The 16,676-nt window shown below is 44.5% G+C and overlaps 1 protein-coding gene across 6 annotated transcripts in view; it reads right to left on the reverse strand.

Annotated features, from left to right (window-relative positions):
- HMBOX1 (homeobox containing 1) overlaps positions 1-16,676 on the reverse strand; it is a 1,854,813-nt gene that overhangs the window by 653,851 nt on the left and 1,184,286 nt on the right. For all 6 annotated transcript variants that reach the window (XM_044062711.1, XM_044062710.1, XM_044062709.1 and 3 more), the window contains one exon: positions 6,951-7,033. In XM_044062711.1, the coding sequence (XP_043918646.1) occupies positions 6,951-7,033 (83 nt within the window). The remainder of the gene's footprint in view (positions 1-6,950; positions 7,034-16,676) is intronic.

Consider the following 16,676-nt stretch of genomic DNA (forward strand, 5'->3'; position numbering starts at 1 on the left):
GTGAGCCAGTTGGCTACCCATCTGGTAATGCAGAGGTTAATTCCTAAATGGAAGAGCTTGTCTATAATACCCATGTAGGGGATTGTTGTCAAATGCCTTGGCTAGGTCAATATAGGCAGTATACACTGTCTTTCCCTCGTCCAGGGCCTTGGTGACTTTTGCGAAGAAGTCAACCAAGTTAACAGGTATGACCTACCTTTAATGAATCCGAACTGGGTTGGTGCAGAGCTTAGAGAATACCTATGTCCTTGTTAATAAGGTCCATGATGATTCTTTCCATGGCCTTGCAGATGAGGCTAGTCAAGCTTATGGGCCTATAATTCCCAGGGTGTTAATAAGGTCCATTATGATTCTTTCCAAGGCCTTGTAGATGAGGCTAGTCAAGCTTATGGGCCTATAACTCCCAGGATCAATTAATGGTACCCCCTTTGTACAGCGGGATTACTGTTGCCTTTTTACATTCCACTGGAACATAGCCAGTTTGAAGGCTGTGGTTAAACAGAGATCCAAGTGGGTCTGCTAGATCATGTTTTAAGTTGTTTAAAAGGCAAACTGGGATGTTGTCTAGTCCCACTGATGCTGTGTTTTTTGGCCCTGGAGAGCACTGAGATGACCTACTCTCTTGAGATAACTTGTTGAGGAATGGTGGCAGGTATACTTTCAGGGATGACTGGAGGGTCAGGGGGGTGAAGTTTGCTCCAAATCTGTTAGTTAACAGATTGGCTATTACCTCAGGTTGAGTATGGGTGGTGCCATCCACAACTAGTTCAGTGCATAGCTGGGTATTCCCTTTTAGATTTCAGACGTAGTAAAGGAATGCCTAGTGAGTAATCCTTAGCTAGGGAGGCTATTTTTGCTTATTAATTAGCTTTGAAGGACTTGACAAGATCTGTAATTTGTTTGTTTAAGCTAGAGATTTCTTCCTCTGCTAAGTCAGTTCCCTCTTGTTCTTGGACATTAGCTTCTTTCTCTCATTGTATAGCCTGTTTATACTAGGAGTCCACCAGGGTGGCTTGTTTTTCCCTCTGCCCACTATCCTTTTCATGCAAAAGTATGTTTTTTTTCAGGCCCAGAATGACGACTGGGCCCTTTACTTTAAAACCCAGTTCTCTCCTTCCTCACCCATCTTTCTATCTCCCTTAATATCTCTGCATACGCACATCACACCCCCTTCTATAATATCTAGGGAATACAGTCCCAAGCTGAATAATCTTTTATGAAACACCACTCTCTTCATTCCCCAAGCCATCTTGGTTGCACCACTTCTGTACTGCCTCCAGAAAAGTACAGTTTTGTACCTACCATAAATGTAGATGTTCGAAGATCCACATTGCTGCAGTCCTAACACTTGGGTAGTCCGCTGTCCCTCATTCGGCCCGAATATCAGAGTATAAGGCTGACGTCGGTCAGGGCACATTTGACTGACATCAGAACGTCAGGGTACAAATGCGCATGACCGACGTCATATCCTCAGTCTTTTCTTGCCCCAGATGTCAGAAGACCCTAAAAAGAAAGGTCCAAACCCAAAGACCACAACTAAACAACCAACTAGCCTAACACCATAAATATGTATAATATATACAATACATACAAAATGCAATATACAAAATGCAGTTTACCTCAGATGGATAACCCAACCCACACAACCACCTCAAACAACAGAGGGAAGGAGGGAGGGTAAATTGGACTGCAGCAATGTGGATCTTGAACAGCTACATTTATGGTAGGTACAAAACTGTACTATGTTCTTCATCTCACATTGCTGCAGTCCTAACACTTGGGTAGAATCCCAAAGCAGAGGTAAGGGAGGATGGCTAAACTATAATGAAGCAGGAGCTGCCAAAATGCCCTGCAACACAGCAGTGGCAAAACCAGCCCTGGATTTAGAGTACAAGGGAAGGTGGTAATGCCTAGAGAAGGTGTGCACTGAACTCCAAGTGGCTGCCTCCAAAATATCCTTAGTAGCCACCCCCCTCAAAAAGCTGTTGAAGTGGCAGTAGCCCTAGTGGAATGAGGTCTAATCCCAGCTGGAATCTCTTTGCCATGATGGGAATAACAGAAAGCAATGCAAAATCCAATCCACTTAGAAATAGTTTGTTTTGACACGGGCTTGCCCTGAGAGCACAAAGCAAAAGAAACTAATAACTGCTGAGATTGTCTGAACCCTTTAGTTCTGTCCAAATAATATCGCAACTGCCTGTGAACATCTAAAGTGTGCAAAATCTTTTCCCCTTTAGTTTGGGGATTTGCATAAAAAGTAGGCAAATGAATAGTTTGGTTTAAAGCCACACTAGAAACCACTTTAGGCATAAAGGAGGGATTAGTATGTAAAGATACCCTATCCTTGTGAAAAATTAAGAAAGGCTCAACTGCCATAAGGGCCTGCAATTCAGAAACCCTTCTTGCAGAGGTAATGGCCAACAAAAAAGCAGTTTTCCATGACAAATATTTCAACTCAGCAGTAGCTGCAGGCTCAAAAGGTTGTAGAGTGAGTTTCTCCAACACAAAATTGAGATCCCAAGCAGGAGTAGGAGCTCTTCGTGGGGGTCTTATATTCTTTGCCCCTCTGAGAAATTGCTTGAATAAAGGATGAGAAAACAATGGTGGGTCACAATCGTAGTGAGCTGAAATTGCTGCAGCATGAATCTTAATAGAAGAGAAGGACAAACCTTTGTCCAATAACTCAGTAAGATATTGAAGAGCCACACTTAAATCAGGCTCAGAAACATCCAAATCCTTAGCTGCACTCCAAAATAAAAATCTCTTCCATTTATCTGCGTACACTTTCCTTGTACTAGGCCTTCTAGCTTCCAAAATCACATTCAAAACTTGTTGTGGAAGTTGAGACCCTCTATGGTTTAGAACAGAATATGCCATGCTGTTAGGTGAAGAGAGTGAAGTTTGACATTGAGCAAATGACTGTCCTCCTGGGACAACAGATGTGGAATCAAAGGCAAAGGCCATGGAGGCTTCCGTACTAGACTTCTCAGTAGTGGGTACCAGTGCTGTCGAGGCCAATCTGGAGCTATCAAAATCATCCTTGGCTTGTCCTGTCTGACCTTCAGAAGTACCTTTGGGAGGAGAGGCAGAGGTGGAAAGGCATACACATGAAGATTTTTCCAACTGAAAGAAAGAGCATCCACTTTCCAAGCTGTGTGATGAAACCGCTTTGTGCAAAACCTTGGCAGCTGGTTGTTTAGTGGAGAAGCGAACAGATCTATGTCTGGAGTTCCCCAGGACACTGTCAATTTCTGAAATACATGAAGATCCAGTTTCCACTCGTGGGGATCCATGATTTGTCTGCTTAACACATCTGCTAAGGAGTTCTGTGCTCCTGGCAGAAACCTTGCCTGAAGACTTAGTTGTAAACTGAGAGCAGTCTCCCACAAAATCATTGCTTGCCTGCATAGAGGATAAGAATGTGTTCCCCCTTGCTTGTTGATGTACCACATGACAGTTGTGTTGTCTGTTAGAATCAACACCTGCCCTGGAAGAAGTAACTCCTTGAAAGCTATTAATGCAAACTGGACTGCTAACATCTCCTTCATGTTGATATGTAGATGTTGTAGTCTGGCAGGCCACTTGTCTTGTATCCACTTTCCATTTAGATGAGCTCCCCAAGCTATGTCTGAGGCATCTGTCGTTAAAATCTGACTCGCCTCTGGCCGGGTCACAGAGAGTCCCTTGTTTAGGTGACATTCCTGAGCCCACCACAAAAATTCCTTTTGAATGCAAGGTATTATTTGAATGACAGTGTCCAGATCCTGGCAGTGCTGTGTCCATACATTTTGAGATACCATTGTAGCTTCCTCATATGCAGTTTGGCATTGGGAAGCACCAGAATACAAGATGCCATGAACCCTAAGGCTTGAAGGACTGTCCTTGCAGTCAGCCCGGACTGATGAGATAGGTGATGGAAGTAAAGGGATAGACTCTTTTGTTTGTCCGGGGTTAAAAAAGGCCATCTGGGATGCTGTATTCAGTCTCACACCCAGAAAGCACATGTCTTGAGAGGGTACTAGACTGGACTTTATTTCGTTCACAGAATACCCCAGGCATCTTAGCACTGCTATCACATATTCCAAATGATGAAGAAGCTCTTCCTTCCTTGAGCCAGAATCAGGCAGTCGTCCAAATAAGGATAGATCTGTATTCCTTTTAGCCTGAAGAAAGCTATCACTGGAGCCAGAACTTTCGTGAACACTCTGGGCGCAGTAGATAAGCCAAAGGGCAATGCAGAGAACTGATAGTGAGAAGTCCCAGCTCGAAAACGCAGATACTTCCTGCAACTTAGTCTGATAGGAACATGAAGGTAAGCCTCCTTGAGATCCAAAGTTACCATCCAATGATCTTTGCCCAGCAGAGGTAAAAGCTGCTGCAACGTCAACATTTTGAACTTGGGAATGTCCAGATAAGTGTTGAGGATAGACAAATCCAAAATTGGTCTCCACGTGTTCCCCTTCTTTGGGACTAGGAACAGGCGAGAATAAAATCTTAGGCCCCTTTCTGGCAAAGGAACCGGCTGTATGGCCCCTATTTGGAGTAGCAGTGAAATTTGCTTGTGAGCCTCTATTCTTTGTTGAGGAGGAATGTCTGGCATGCCTTTGAAAGGAGGCAAGGTATGGAAATAAAACCTGTAACCGTGATGTATGATATCCAGTACCCATTTGTCTTGGGTAATCAAACTCCAATTTTCTTTGAAAAGTGCCAACCTTCCTCCCAAAGGTGCTGCCAGGCGAGAAGGTTCTGGCAGCTGAAAAGGTAGGTCATTGGGTCTGTTTACGAAAGGACTGACCCCTGCCCTCACTTGAAGACTGTGCAGGAGAACTCCCTGTTCTGGGCCTGAAAGAGCCCTGACCTCTGCCCCTGCCACGCCTAGATCTACCCCTAGACTGGGAATCATAAGAAGGCTACGCCCACCCTTTAGTAGGCCAATTTCTACTAAACTTTGGAGGCTGAACCTGCAAAAAATCTTTAACAGTCTGCATAGACTTAGCCTTATCTTCCATTTTCTTTAAAACTGCCTCAACAGGAGAACCAAACAAGACATCAGATTGCAAAGGGGCATCCAAAATCCTAGTTTTAACATGGTCAGATAAATTTTGATCCCTCAGCCAGGCATGCCTGTGAAGAACTGACCCAGTGGCAGCCACCCTAGACGAGGCCTGTACAGCATCAAAACCACATTGCAAAGAATGCTTACCCACCTGCTCAGAAACATGCACTAAATCTTGTAACTCTTTACAGTCAATACCTTCCGCCAGGGCATCAACCTTAGATTTCAACTGAGAAAGGAGATAATTTTGATATTTCAACATGTGAAACTGGCAATTCAAAGCTCTCATGGCTAGAGTGGAAGAAGTATAAACTTTCTTTCCCCATCTATCCAAGGCCCTGGCCTCTTTATCTGCAGGAACCGGATTCTTGACAACAGAAGCCTTAACACCCTTAGGCCCCTGGCTAACAGTTTCTGGGTCTGCCCTAGGACTCTTATGAAGATACTTATGAGCTTCAGGCACCCTGTAATACCTATCCGGTTTAACAGGAGCAGGAGGCAAAGAATCAGGATTAAGAGAAGCCTCCGCAAACACATCTTCCACCACATTCAGAACAGGAGGAATAGCTAAAGGCCTATGCTGGGGTTAAAACAAAAATTCCCTAAGCCTTTTCCTGGAATCAGAGAAGTCCAGACCTTCCAATCTAAAATGCTCCTTCATGGAGTGAAGGGTCTCTGAAAAGAAAAATCCTCAGGAGGAGAAGCAGAAGGAGTAGAATCATCCACATCAGAATCAGAATAATGAGAATACTCCTGCAAGTCTTCAGCCAAGACTCAGACACATCCGAAGCCTGCTCATAATCCCCCAACACAGGTTCCATCCTAGGCCTCTTATCAGGAGGGGGCATAGAGCCTCTAATTAAAGTAATTAAATCCTCTGCCATTTTGAGCATGTGCTTCTTGGGCACAGCACCTGAAGAACTGGGAGTGACACCCACGAAGCTAAACCAGACCTGCCTCTAGGAGAAGCCTTGGAAGCAGAAAGAGAGGGCCTAGACCCCTTAGGAAGGGAGGGAGTACAGTTACTTGAGAAGCCCCTACAGCCTGCCCTGCCTCCTGGGAGGCCACATCCTGTAAAATCAAAGTTTCTCCCTGGGTCTCCAGAGAGGCCTCCGTCGGAACCACCGGTTCCACTGACACCTCTAAAGAACTGGCGTCCGGTTCGGACGACTCCTCTAACCTAGGTTTAACTGCCTTGTCCTTGCGCTTCTTTGAGGAAGCGGCCGGAGCATCCGACGGCATTTTGTAATTGCACCGCTTCCCAAAGACCAACCTTGCACAATCCAACCTCCGCTTTATAGTGCGTTTATTAAACCTAGCACAAAAGCGGCATCCAACAACGCCGTGCTCAGGTCCTAAACAAGGTATACACAAATTATGATAATCTCTATGCGGTATCTGTTTCCCACAAGAAATACAGTTATTCACTTTTTCTGACATCCGGTAAACCACTGAGGCAAGAAAAACCAAAATATTCCCCAACAGGGTACATAACCAACTCTGACTTCGGACTGAAACTCCGAATTCGAAAAATTTCAGAACGCCGAACGGCACTTGCAACACTGCTTCTGCATCGGACCATGCGGCAAAAAAGACTGAGGATATGACGTCGGTCATGCGCATTTGTACCCTGACGTTCTGATGTCAGTCAAATGCGCCCTGACCGACGTCAGCCTTATACTCTGATATTCGGGCCGAATGAGGGACAGCGGACTACCCAAGTGTTAGGACTGCAGCAATGTGAGATGAAGAACATCTAACATTTTTTTCTACCATGCTGTCTCCAAACTGGACTCATATGGGCCAGACCGGTGTTTTACAACGCAGCAGTATTTACATATGCATCAATACACACAAAAATTTAATTTTACTTCTACAATTTATGGCATGTTACCTGGTTTCTGTATAACTGCATTGCAGGCATTTGCAATCTCTTCTCGCTTTGCCTCATCAGGGTACTGGTTTTCATTGAAATACCTACTCCAGAGTAAACAGAGAAAACAAATTACTACAAAGACCACCTACATGTGAAATATATCTAAAATATAACATGACAAAAAACACATTTGTAGGTTAACACAACAATACATGCAGTTATTCACTCCTTTACTTATCTACATAAATATAAGCATAATCAGCTTCAATTAGTTTTATGGGAGGCAGTACTGTATTTGTCTATTAACAAAAAAAGCTATGAGCCTTGTAATCTAGATCAGAATCTCATTGTTGACATCTTGAAACTAACCCAGATATTCACATTCTCATGAAACCTCCCTGGATCTTCTTTAATTTAGTTCAGTGAACAGTGCTGAAAAGATGAAATTTTATAAACATAGAAATGAAAAGAAAAGAGCCTACCTGGTAGACCTTAACCATTAATGAAATATAAAATGGAGAACTTGGCTAAGACATGAACCTAAGACTTTTGGCATTCTGAACCAGAGTCACTACATCAGAATCATCACTGGTAAAAAAATGTCCGCATGGGAGGAACTTCCAGATGCAACTATATTTTAGTGAAATCCGACATTTAACACAAAATGGGAGTGAATTTTAGCTTAAAAGAAATCAGTTCTATTACAGATACCTTGGTACTCTGAATACACAAGAGGTCTTTTACAGTTAAGAGCTGTGGATTTATGTAATTTGATCTTCTCAAGAAAAGTAAATGTTCGTGAGTTCTAGCTGAAAGGAAGACAGCCCTGTTAAAGACAGTCTGGAACATTGGGACTTTTGACAGTCCAAAGGTAATGACATCAGCATTAGATGCAAAACATTCTGACTTCAAGTTCCTGTAAACTTTACTGCAACTATTACATCCCTCTAAGTTTAAAAGTGTACACAAACAACATATGTGCTACCACCTATCATCTGACCTGTGACAAGGCTGTCTGCAGTCTAACATTTGGGAGCATCACCACAAACACCTTAAAGTTTCTCATGACCTTTTTACTGATAGGGTACTCCCTATATATACACATTTTCCTTCTAATAGGTTTAAGATACAGGTACATGCGCTAATGGTTGCCTTTTTTAACTACTTTTTATCCCCATGTTCTGCTTACTGCTGAGGTCCCCCAATGTCTCCAAGAACCTATTCATTTTTCTCATGTCCCATATTCAAGGGAAGTGTCCAGGTTGAATTCTGATTGACCTGCAAATGGGTCCTCCCTCTCCAGGGATAATGTGAGCTCACCAGACTACATCCCTTAAAATGTCCAGATCTCTCTTACTACATGCATTCTAGCACAATGGCTAGTGGCCAAATTCTGCTGTAACCCTGCAGATGTGCCAGCTTTTCCAAGTAGAAAATGATCTCTTGGTCTGAGGCCTCATAAAACATTAACCCCCCCCCAATCCAAAAGCAAGAGTTAAGCAGCAAGCTTCATATGCACACTTCGGGGATTTTATGGGGGGGTGGGGCCTAACTGGGTGAAAAAAAGTACAGTTTTGCACCTACCATAAATGTAGATGTTCGAGTGCTAATACAGCTGCAGTCATAACAGATGGGTTCTCCTGCCATCAGGCGGGTCCTCGGTCGGCCGAATTCCAAAGTCTAGGTCCGGCGTCGGTTGTCGTCGCTTCTTCCCTGACGTCAGTGCGACAGGGGTATAAAGGAACCAGCCGACGCCATTTTCTTCAGTTTTTCTTGCCCCAGATGTCAGGTGCCCCCAGAAGGAAGGCAATACATAAATTTGTGTGATAATGCAGTGCAATATAATCAAAATACAGTAGTTGCAAGCAAATACATCATAAATGAATACCCCAATGAGGTTGTATGAGGATGTGTTAGCCTATAGGCCTGTCCCAAGAGGGGAAGGAGGGAGGGAAACCTGGACTGCAGCTGTATTAGCACTCGAACATCTACATTTATGGTAGGTACAAAACTGTACTATGTTCATCGTGCATACAGCTGCAGTCATAACAGATGGGTAGAATCCCAAAGCTAAGAAAGGGGTGGAAGGCACTAGGTGGAACTAGGAGGAGCCAAAATGCCCTGCAAGACTGCAGTGGCAAAGCCTGCTCTAGATTTAGAGTATAATGGTAGGTTGTAGTGCTTGGAGAAGGTATGCAGAGAACTCCAAGTGGCTGCTTCTAAAATATCCTTGGTAGGAACTCCTCTGAGGAAGGCTGCAGAGGTGGCTGTGGCCCTGGTAGAATGAGTTCTAATGCCTGTAGGAACAGTTTTACCATGAAAGGAATAGCAAAAGAGTATGCAGTGGACTATCCATTTTGAAATTGTCTGTTTGGAAATTGGCTACCCCTGAGCTCCTACCGCATAGGCCACAAAGAGCTGTTCTGATTTTCTGAAAGGCTTTGTTCTGTCCAAATAATAACGCAGTTGTCTGTAGATGTCCAGGGAATGTAGTAATCTCTCCCCTTTGTTTTGAGGATTAGGATAAAAAGTAGGTAAATGTATGGCCTGATTTAAAGCTACCCTGGATACCACTTTAGGCATAAAGGATGGGTTGGTTCGTAATGAAACTCTGTCCTGATGGAAGATGATAAAAGGCTGGACAGCCATGAGAGCCTGTAGTTCTGAAACTCTACGAGCTGAGGTGATAGCCAGAAGGAAAGCTGTTTTCCAGGACAAATATTGCAAATCTGATGAGGCAGCTGGCTCAAAGGGAGGTAAGGTCAGTTTTTTCAGAATGAAATTAAGATCCCAAGCAGGTATTGGTTGTTTCCTTGGAGGCCTTAAATTCTTAGCCCCTCTGAGGAACTGTCTTAAGAGAGGGTGAGAGAATAAAGGTGGATCAGCGTTGTATTCTGCAGAAATGGCTGAGGCATGGATTTTGATGGAGGAGAAAGAAAGTCCACTGCTTAGCAGTTCAGCCAAATATTGTAGTATTTGAGGTAAATTCAGCTTTCCAGGATCCTGGCCCTTTTTCTCATTCCAGACACAAAAACGTTTCAATTTTGCGGAGTAAGCTTTTCTAGTTGATGGCCTTCTGGCCTCCAAAATGACATCCTGCACCTCCTTGGAGAGTAGGGCCTGTTGTGATGCTAAGGAATCTTCCATGCGGCTAGATTGAGTGTTTTTAGCTGGCTGTGAAGAGTTTTGAAACTGTGCTGAGTCAGAAGAAGAGGCATTAGAGGCAGGGTCCATGGTGGGGAATGCGTCAGGCTCCTCAGGAGTGGGTATCAGTGTTGCCTTGGCCAGTCCGGAGCAATGAGAATCATCTTTGGTCTGTCTGCTTTGGTCTTTAATAGAACTTTGGGCAGCAGAGGAAGAGGTGGGAAGGCATAAACTGTCATTGATGTCCAACTGAAAGAGAGAGCGTCCACCCTCCAGGCTTTTGGATGGAAGATCCTTGAGCAGAATTTTGTCAATTGATGATTCTTGTGGGAGGCGAAGAGATCTATGTCTGGCCTTCCCCATTCTTGGATTATTTCTGTAAAAACTTTTGGATGCAATTTCCATTCGTGTGGATCTGTCATATTCCTGCTTAGGTTGTCTGCCAGAGTGTTTTCCTTGCCTGGCAAGTACTGTGCTTGTAGTTCCATTTGTAAGTCCATGGCCATGTTCCAAAGTGACATGGCCAGTCTGCATAGGGGGTAAGAATGTGTTCCTCCCTGTTTGTTTATGTACCACATAACTGTGGTGTTGTCCGTTCTTATCAATAGTTGACCTGGTTGTAGAAGGTCCTTGAAGACTATAATAGCATTTATTACTGCTAGCATTTCTTTTTGATTGATGTGAAGGTGCTTCTCTTTTTGGGACCATTTGCCCTGAATGCACTGATCTGTCATGTGCGCCCCCCCAGGCGTAGTCCGAGGCGTCTGTTGTGATGACTTGATTTGCTTGAGGCTTGCTGAATGGAAGACCTGTGTTTGTTTGGCATGCTTGAGCCCACCACAGAAATTCCTTTTGCAGATGGAATTAGTGGTATTATTGTTTTCAAACTGTGGCTGTGTTGAGACCATATGTTTTTCAGGTACCATTGTAGTTTCCTCATATGCAGCTTTGCACATGGGATTAGTAAGATGCAAGATGCCATGAATCCCAGAGCCTGCAGGATTTTCCTTGCAGTCAGCCTGGTGCAATTTGCTAGTGTTCTGAAGTATTGAATTAGTTGCCCCAGCTTCTCTGGCATGAGGTAGGCCATCTGGGTGTTTGTGTCCAAATTGGCACCCAGGAAAATTATCTTCCGAGAGGGTATTAGTCTTGATTTCTTTTTGTTGACTGTGTATCCCAGAGAGTTCAATAACATTATTACATAAGCCAGATGTTTCAGAAGAATGTGCTTGCTATCTGCTTGGATCAGGCAGTCATCCAAATAGGGGTATATTTGTATCCCTTGAAGTCTGCAGTAGGCAATTACTGATGCCAGGCATTTCGTGAATACTCTGGGCGCAGTAGATAAGCCAAAGGGCAATGCAGAGAATTGATAATGGGTTGAACCTGCAAGAAATCTGAGGTACCTTCTGCAATTTTGTCTGATTGGGACATGCAGGTATGCCTCCTTGAGGTCCAATGTTACCAGCCAAGACTCCTTGCCCAGCATGGGAAGAAGTTGCTGTAGAGTGAGCATCTTGAATTTTGGTGCAGTAGAAATGTGTTTAGGATGGATAGATCCAAAATAGGTCTCCAATCTTTTCCTTCCTTGGCACCAGAAATAGCCTGGAATAAAAACCTTGACCTTGTTCGTGCGTAGGTACCTCTTGAATAGCTTTCATGTTTATGAGATCTGTAGTTTGCCTTTGTGCCTCTGCCCTTTGATTGTGTGGCAGGTTTGGCATGCCTCTCATTTTTGGAAGGGTGTGAAAATGGAATTTGTAGCCTCTCTTTATAATGTCCAGGATCCATTTGTCCTTTGTGACAATATGCCAATTTTCTGAAAATAATGCCAGCTTTCCTCCTAAAGGAGCTGCCATTTGAGACCTGGTTGGCATGCAAAGGGGAAAGTCATTGGGTTTGCTTTCTGAAAGATTGCGAGTTGTCCTCACCACCTCTTTGTGTAGGAGCTTGCCATTGTCTGCCTCTAAACGATCCTTGGGATTGTCCTCTGCCCCTCGGGCGCCTGTATCTGTCTCTTTGGGATCTGTCTGTGGCAGGAAAAGACCAGTTTTTGGAAGGCCAATTTCTACTAAAACGTGGGGGTTGAACCTGTAGAAATTCTTTCACAGTTTGCATTGATTTAGCCTTTTCCTCCATTTTCCTTAATACCTCCTCAGCATTAGCACCAAATAGTACATCCTTTTGAAGAGGGGCGTCTAGTAATTTAGCTTTGACATGATCAGGCAAGGCTTGTTCCTTGAGCCAGGCATGCCTACATATGACTGATCCTGTAACAGCAGCTCTACATGAGGCCTCTAGAGCATCAAAACCACATTGCAAGGTATGCTTACCCACTTATTCTGCACTATGCATCAAATCCTGCAACTCCTTCAAGTCTGGTTGTTCAGGTTGTGACATTTTACTTTTCAATTGTGATAACAAAAACTGTTGGTATTTTAGCATATGAAACTGACAGTTTAAGGCCCTCATGGATAAGGTAGCCGAGGTATATACCTTTTTTCCCCACCTTTCTAAGGATCTGGAATCTCTCTCGGAAGGCAATAGATTTTTAGCAATGCAGGCCTTAACTCCCTTGGGGCCCTGTGAGATGGTTTCTAGGTCAGCAGCATGGCTTTTGTATAGAAATTGGTGTGAGTCAGGAACCCTGTAGTACCTGTCAGGCTTAACTGGAGCTGGAGGCAGAGAGTCCGGGTTAAGGCAGGCCTCCGAGTAAACATCATCTAGGATGTCCAAGACAGGAGGTATAGCCAGCGGCCTGTGCTGAGGTAGCAAGAGACATTCCCTGAGCCTTTTCTTGGAATCTGAATAATCCTGGCCTTCCCAGTGGAAGTGTTCCCTTAAGGTATGTAAAGTTTCCCCAAATGAGTAATCCTCAGGGGGGGATACAGAAGGGATGGACTCCTCCGCATCAGAGTCTTCAAAGGGGGAGTAAGAATGTTCCTGATCATCAGAGTGCTCTGAAATAATGGAGCCCTGATCAGAGGAGGGGGAATCTTCCTCCACTCTGGGCCTTTTGTCCGGTGGGGGCTGAGAACCTCTGATAAGAGTAATTAAATCCTCAGCTATTTTAAGCATCTGTTTCTTAGGCATGGGGCCTGGAGATGGGCCCTGTGTAGCTGGTCTCAGAGTGCATGGTAGCTTTAGACTTTATGAAAGCCTTGATGGAGAAAGAAGAGGAAGGTCTGAAGACACCTTGAGTGGAGGAGGACCTGTCCCCATTCTGAGTTTCAACGCCAAGAGTGGCTTCGGTATCTGTAGTCGGGGTCTGGGCCGAGGAGCCTGCGACCTCGGGCACAGTAGACACCGTCAAAGAAGTGCCGTCGGTAGTCAGGGGCTGCGTAGGCGCCTCGCTGAGAACCAGACCACGTGTAGTCGGCTTTGGCGTGGTGTCGATAGAGGCCGCGGACCTCGTGTGTCGGTCCTTGTCTTTGCGTTTTTTAGACAAAACCGGAGTCGGAGTATCCGACGACATAGTATAGTTAAATGCTTTCCTAAAATAATGCTGGGCGAACTCCGCCCGACGCTTAATAATGCGTTTGTTGAATGTAGCACAAAAGCGACAGACCGAGACGTCGTGGTCTGGGCCTAAACAAGGTATACAGAGGGAATGGAAATCCTTATGCGGTATTTGCTTCCCACAAGAAATACAATTATTAACTTTGTCTGACATCGGTCTGAGGCAAGAAAAGTTTCAACGGGTACTTAGCTTTTAAGAAGACTTCGGTTTCCAAATTTTTGTAATCTCAGGAGCTGGCCGACCGGCACTTGCGAACTGCTTCTGCTTCAGGCACCGCGCGGCAAGAAAGACTGAAGAAAATGGCGTCGGCTGGTTCCTTTATACCCCTGTCGCACTGACGTCAGGGAAGAAGCGACGACAACCGACGCCGGACCTAGACTTTGGAATTCGGCCGACCGAGGACCCGCCTGACAGCAGGAGAACCCATCTGTTATGACTGCAGCTGTATGCACGATGAACATCAGTGATACAGGCAACATCGCCAACATCAACTCATTCATGACCGCTTTACTTGCTACCTAAGTAGAGTCTCTTTCGATCAGGAAAACACACCTCAATCTCCACCATGGCATGTCCCTGGCTCACAGGGGGATCCCACTCCACCCCACCCCAAGAACAGGCAATCCCCTTCCTTACTGACTGGACCAATAAGCGCCTGAGTTGCTATTCAGTCCCTGGTCATTTGGATCATATTCAAGGCTATATCCGTATATGTCACCAGTGTATGCTGGCAGTTTTAGACAAATGTTCAAACCAGGATCTACCTGGAAAAAAATGCACTCCATTACACATATAACATCATGAACAAGTTAGTTAACTTGCAGAAAGATTCCACAAAAGGTTCAGTACGGCATTAAAATCGAACAGAAAACGGCAGGATAAGGAAAGCACGCTACTGAAAACAATCATGCTGAAGTCCAACAGGGAATGCATATGCTCATACATTATCAAAGCAATATCTTCTCCCAAAAGGAAAAGAAGTAGATAAACAGGAAAAAAGATGGGATTAAAACAATATTTCTATGACGACTACCCATTCCAAAGGCCTTTTTACTCCTGCAGTGGATGTCTAGATACTAGTACATAATGAATACAAGCATCAATGATCAATGGGCTGCTGTACCAAACTCCTCAGTGGTCACATGGTCACATTCCAGAAACAAGCACTACAAGTGCTACCCCTGACAACTGCAATGCTGTTCTACCTGAAGATGTCAAGCGCTTGTTGACTGTCTGACAATACATTGCAACATTTACTAATAAAGCAGATGCAGGGGGAGGAAATAAATAGCTGATATGTCTTACTTTTGTTGTTGTGTCTTTCAGCTTATCCAAGTTAGGGGTTGCCACAGCGGAACTCCGGTCCGCTAATGTTTGGTAATGGATTTTTACGTGCCGAGTTACCAGCTCTGATGCACAACCTTCAAAGAAGGCACGCCCATTCACGCATGCCTCCACACAGAAGACGCTCTAGCTGAGAATTGAACGCGCCAACGTCTTGCTGTGAGGCGACAACGCTACCGCAGCACACTCTGCTATGTCTTACTAAACAAACAAAAAAAATACAGACACCTGATAGCTGACTCCTGCTTAACTTTGACCAATAAATAACATAGATCAAGAAGAATTTACTACACATCAAGCCCTTTAAATGCATTCAAACCTGCGGGGTAAAATACAGCCAATAAACATTAAAATAAACACGTGGTTTTATATACAATCACAAATTATAAACTTCATCATGTTTTTACTTTATATACTACTAATTGATATATGGTCATTCAAAAAGTACAGTTTTGTACCTACCATAAATGTAGATGTTCGAGTGCTCATACAGCTGCAGTCATTACAGATGGGTTATCCTGCCGTCAGGCGGGTCCTCGGTCGGCCGAATTCCAAAGTCTAGGTCCGGCGTCGGTTGTCGTCACTTCTTCCCTGATGTCAGTGCGGCAGGGGTATAAAAGAGGCAGCCGACGCCATCTTCTTCAGTTTTTCTTGCCCCAGATGTCAGGTGCCCCCAGAAGGAAGGCAAAACATAAATTTATGTAATCATGCAATATAGAATAATCAAAAAACATTAGTTGCAAGCAAATACACCATAAAAGAATACCCCAAATAGGTTGTATGAGGAGGTGTTTGTCATAAGGCCTGTCCTAAGAGGGGACGGAGGGGGGGGTAACCTGGACTGCAGCTGTATGAGCATTCGAACATCTACATTTATGGTAGGTACAAAACTGTACTATGTTCATCGTGCATACAGCTGCAGTCATTACAGATGGGAAGAATCCCAAAGCTAAGTAGGGGTGGCAGGCACTAAGTGGAACTAGGAGGAGAGAGGATGCCCTGCAAGACTGCTTTGGCAAAACCCGCTCTAGATTTAGAGTATAGTGGAAGGTGATAGTGCTTGGAGAAAGTGTGCACTGAACTCCAAGTGGCTGCTTCCAAAATGTTCTTGGTAGGGACCCCCCTGAGGAAAGCTGCAGAGGTAGCTGTGGCCCTGGTGGAGTGGGATCTGATGCATGTAGGCACAGTTTTTCCATGAAATGAGTAACAAAAGCGTATGCAGTGGGCTATCCATTTTGAGATTTTCTGTTTGGAAATAGCCTTTCCTTGAGCACCTGTAGCATAGGACACAAAGAGTTGCTCGGATTTCCTGAATGGCTTTGTCCTGTCCAAATAATAACAAAGTTGTCTGTGAATGTCCAAGGAATGTAGTAGTCTTTCCCCTTTGTTTTGTGGATTAGGATAAAAGGTAGGTAAGTGGATAGTCTGATTCAAAGCTACACTGGATACTACCTTTGGCATAAAGGTAGGGTTGGTTCGTAAGGAAACTCTGTCCCGATAGAAAATGATGAAAGGTTGCACAGCCATGAGGGCCTGTAGCTCCGAAACCCTGCGTGCTGAGGTGATAGCCAGAAGGAAGGCTGTTTTCCATGACAAGTATTGTAGTTCTGTTGAAGAAGCTGGCTCGAAGGGAGGAAGGGTCAGCTTTTCCAATACGAAGTTGAGGTCCCACGCAGGGACTGGTGGTTTCCTTGGGGGTTTTATATTCTTTGCCCCTCTGAGGAACTGCCTTAAGA

Source organism: Protopterus annectens, chromosome 2.part1, assembly GCF_019279795.1.
Source record: "Protopterus annectens isolate FY-2018-M chromosome 2.part1, PAN1.0, whole genome shotgun sequence".
In the NCBI taxonomy this organism is placed as follows: Eukaryota; Metazoa; Chordata; order Ceratodontiformes; family Protopteridae; genus Protopterus; species Protopterus annectens.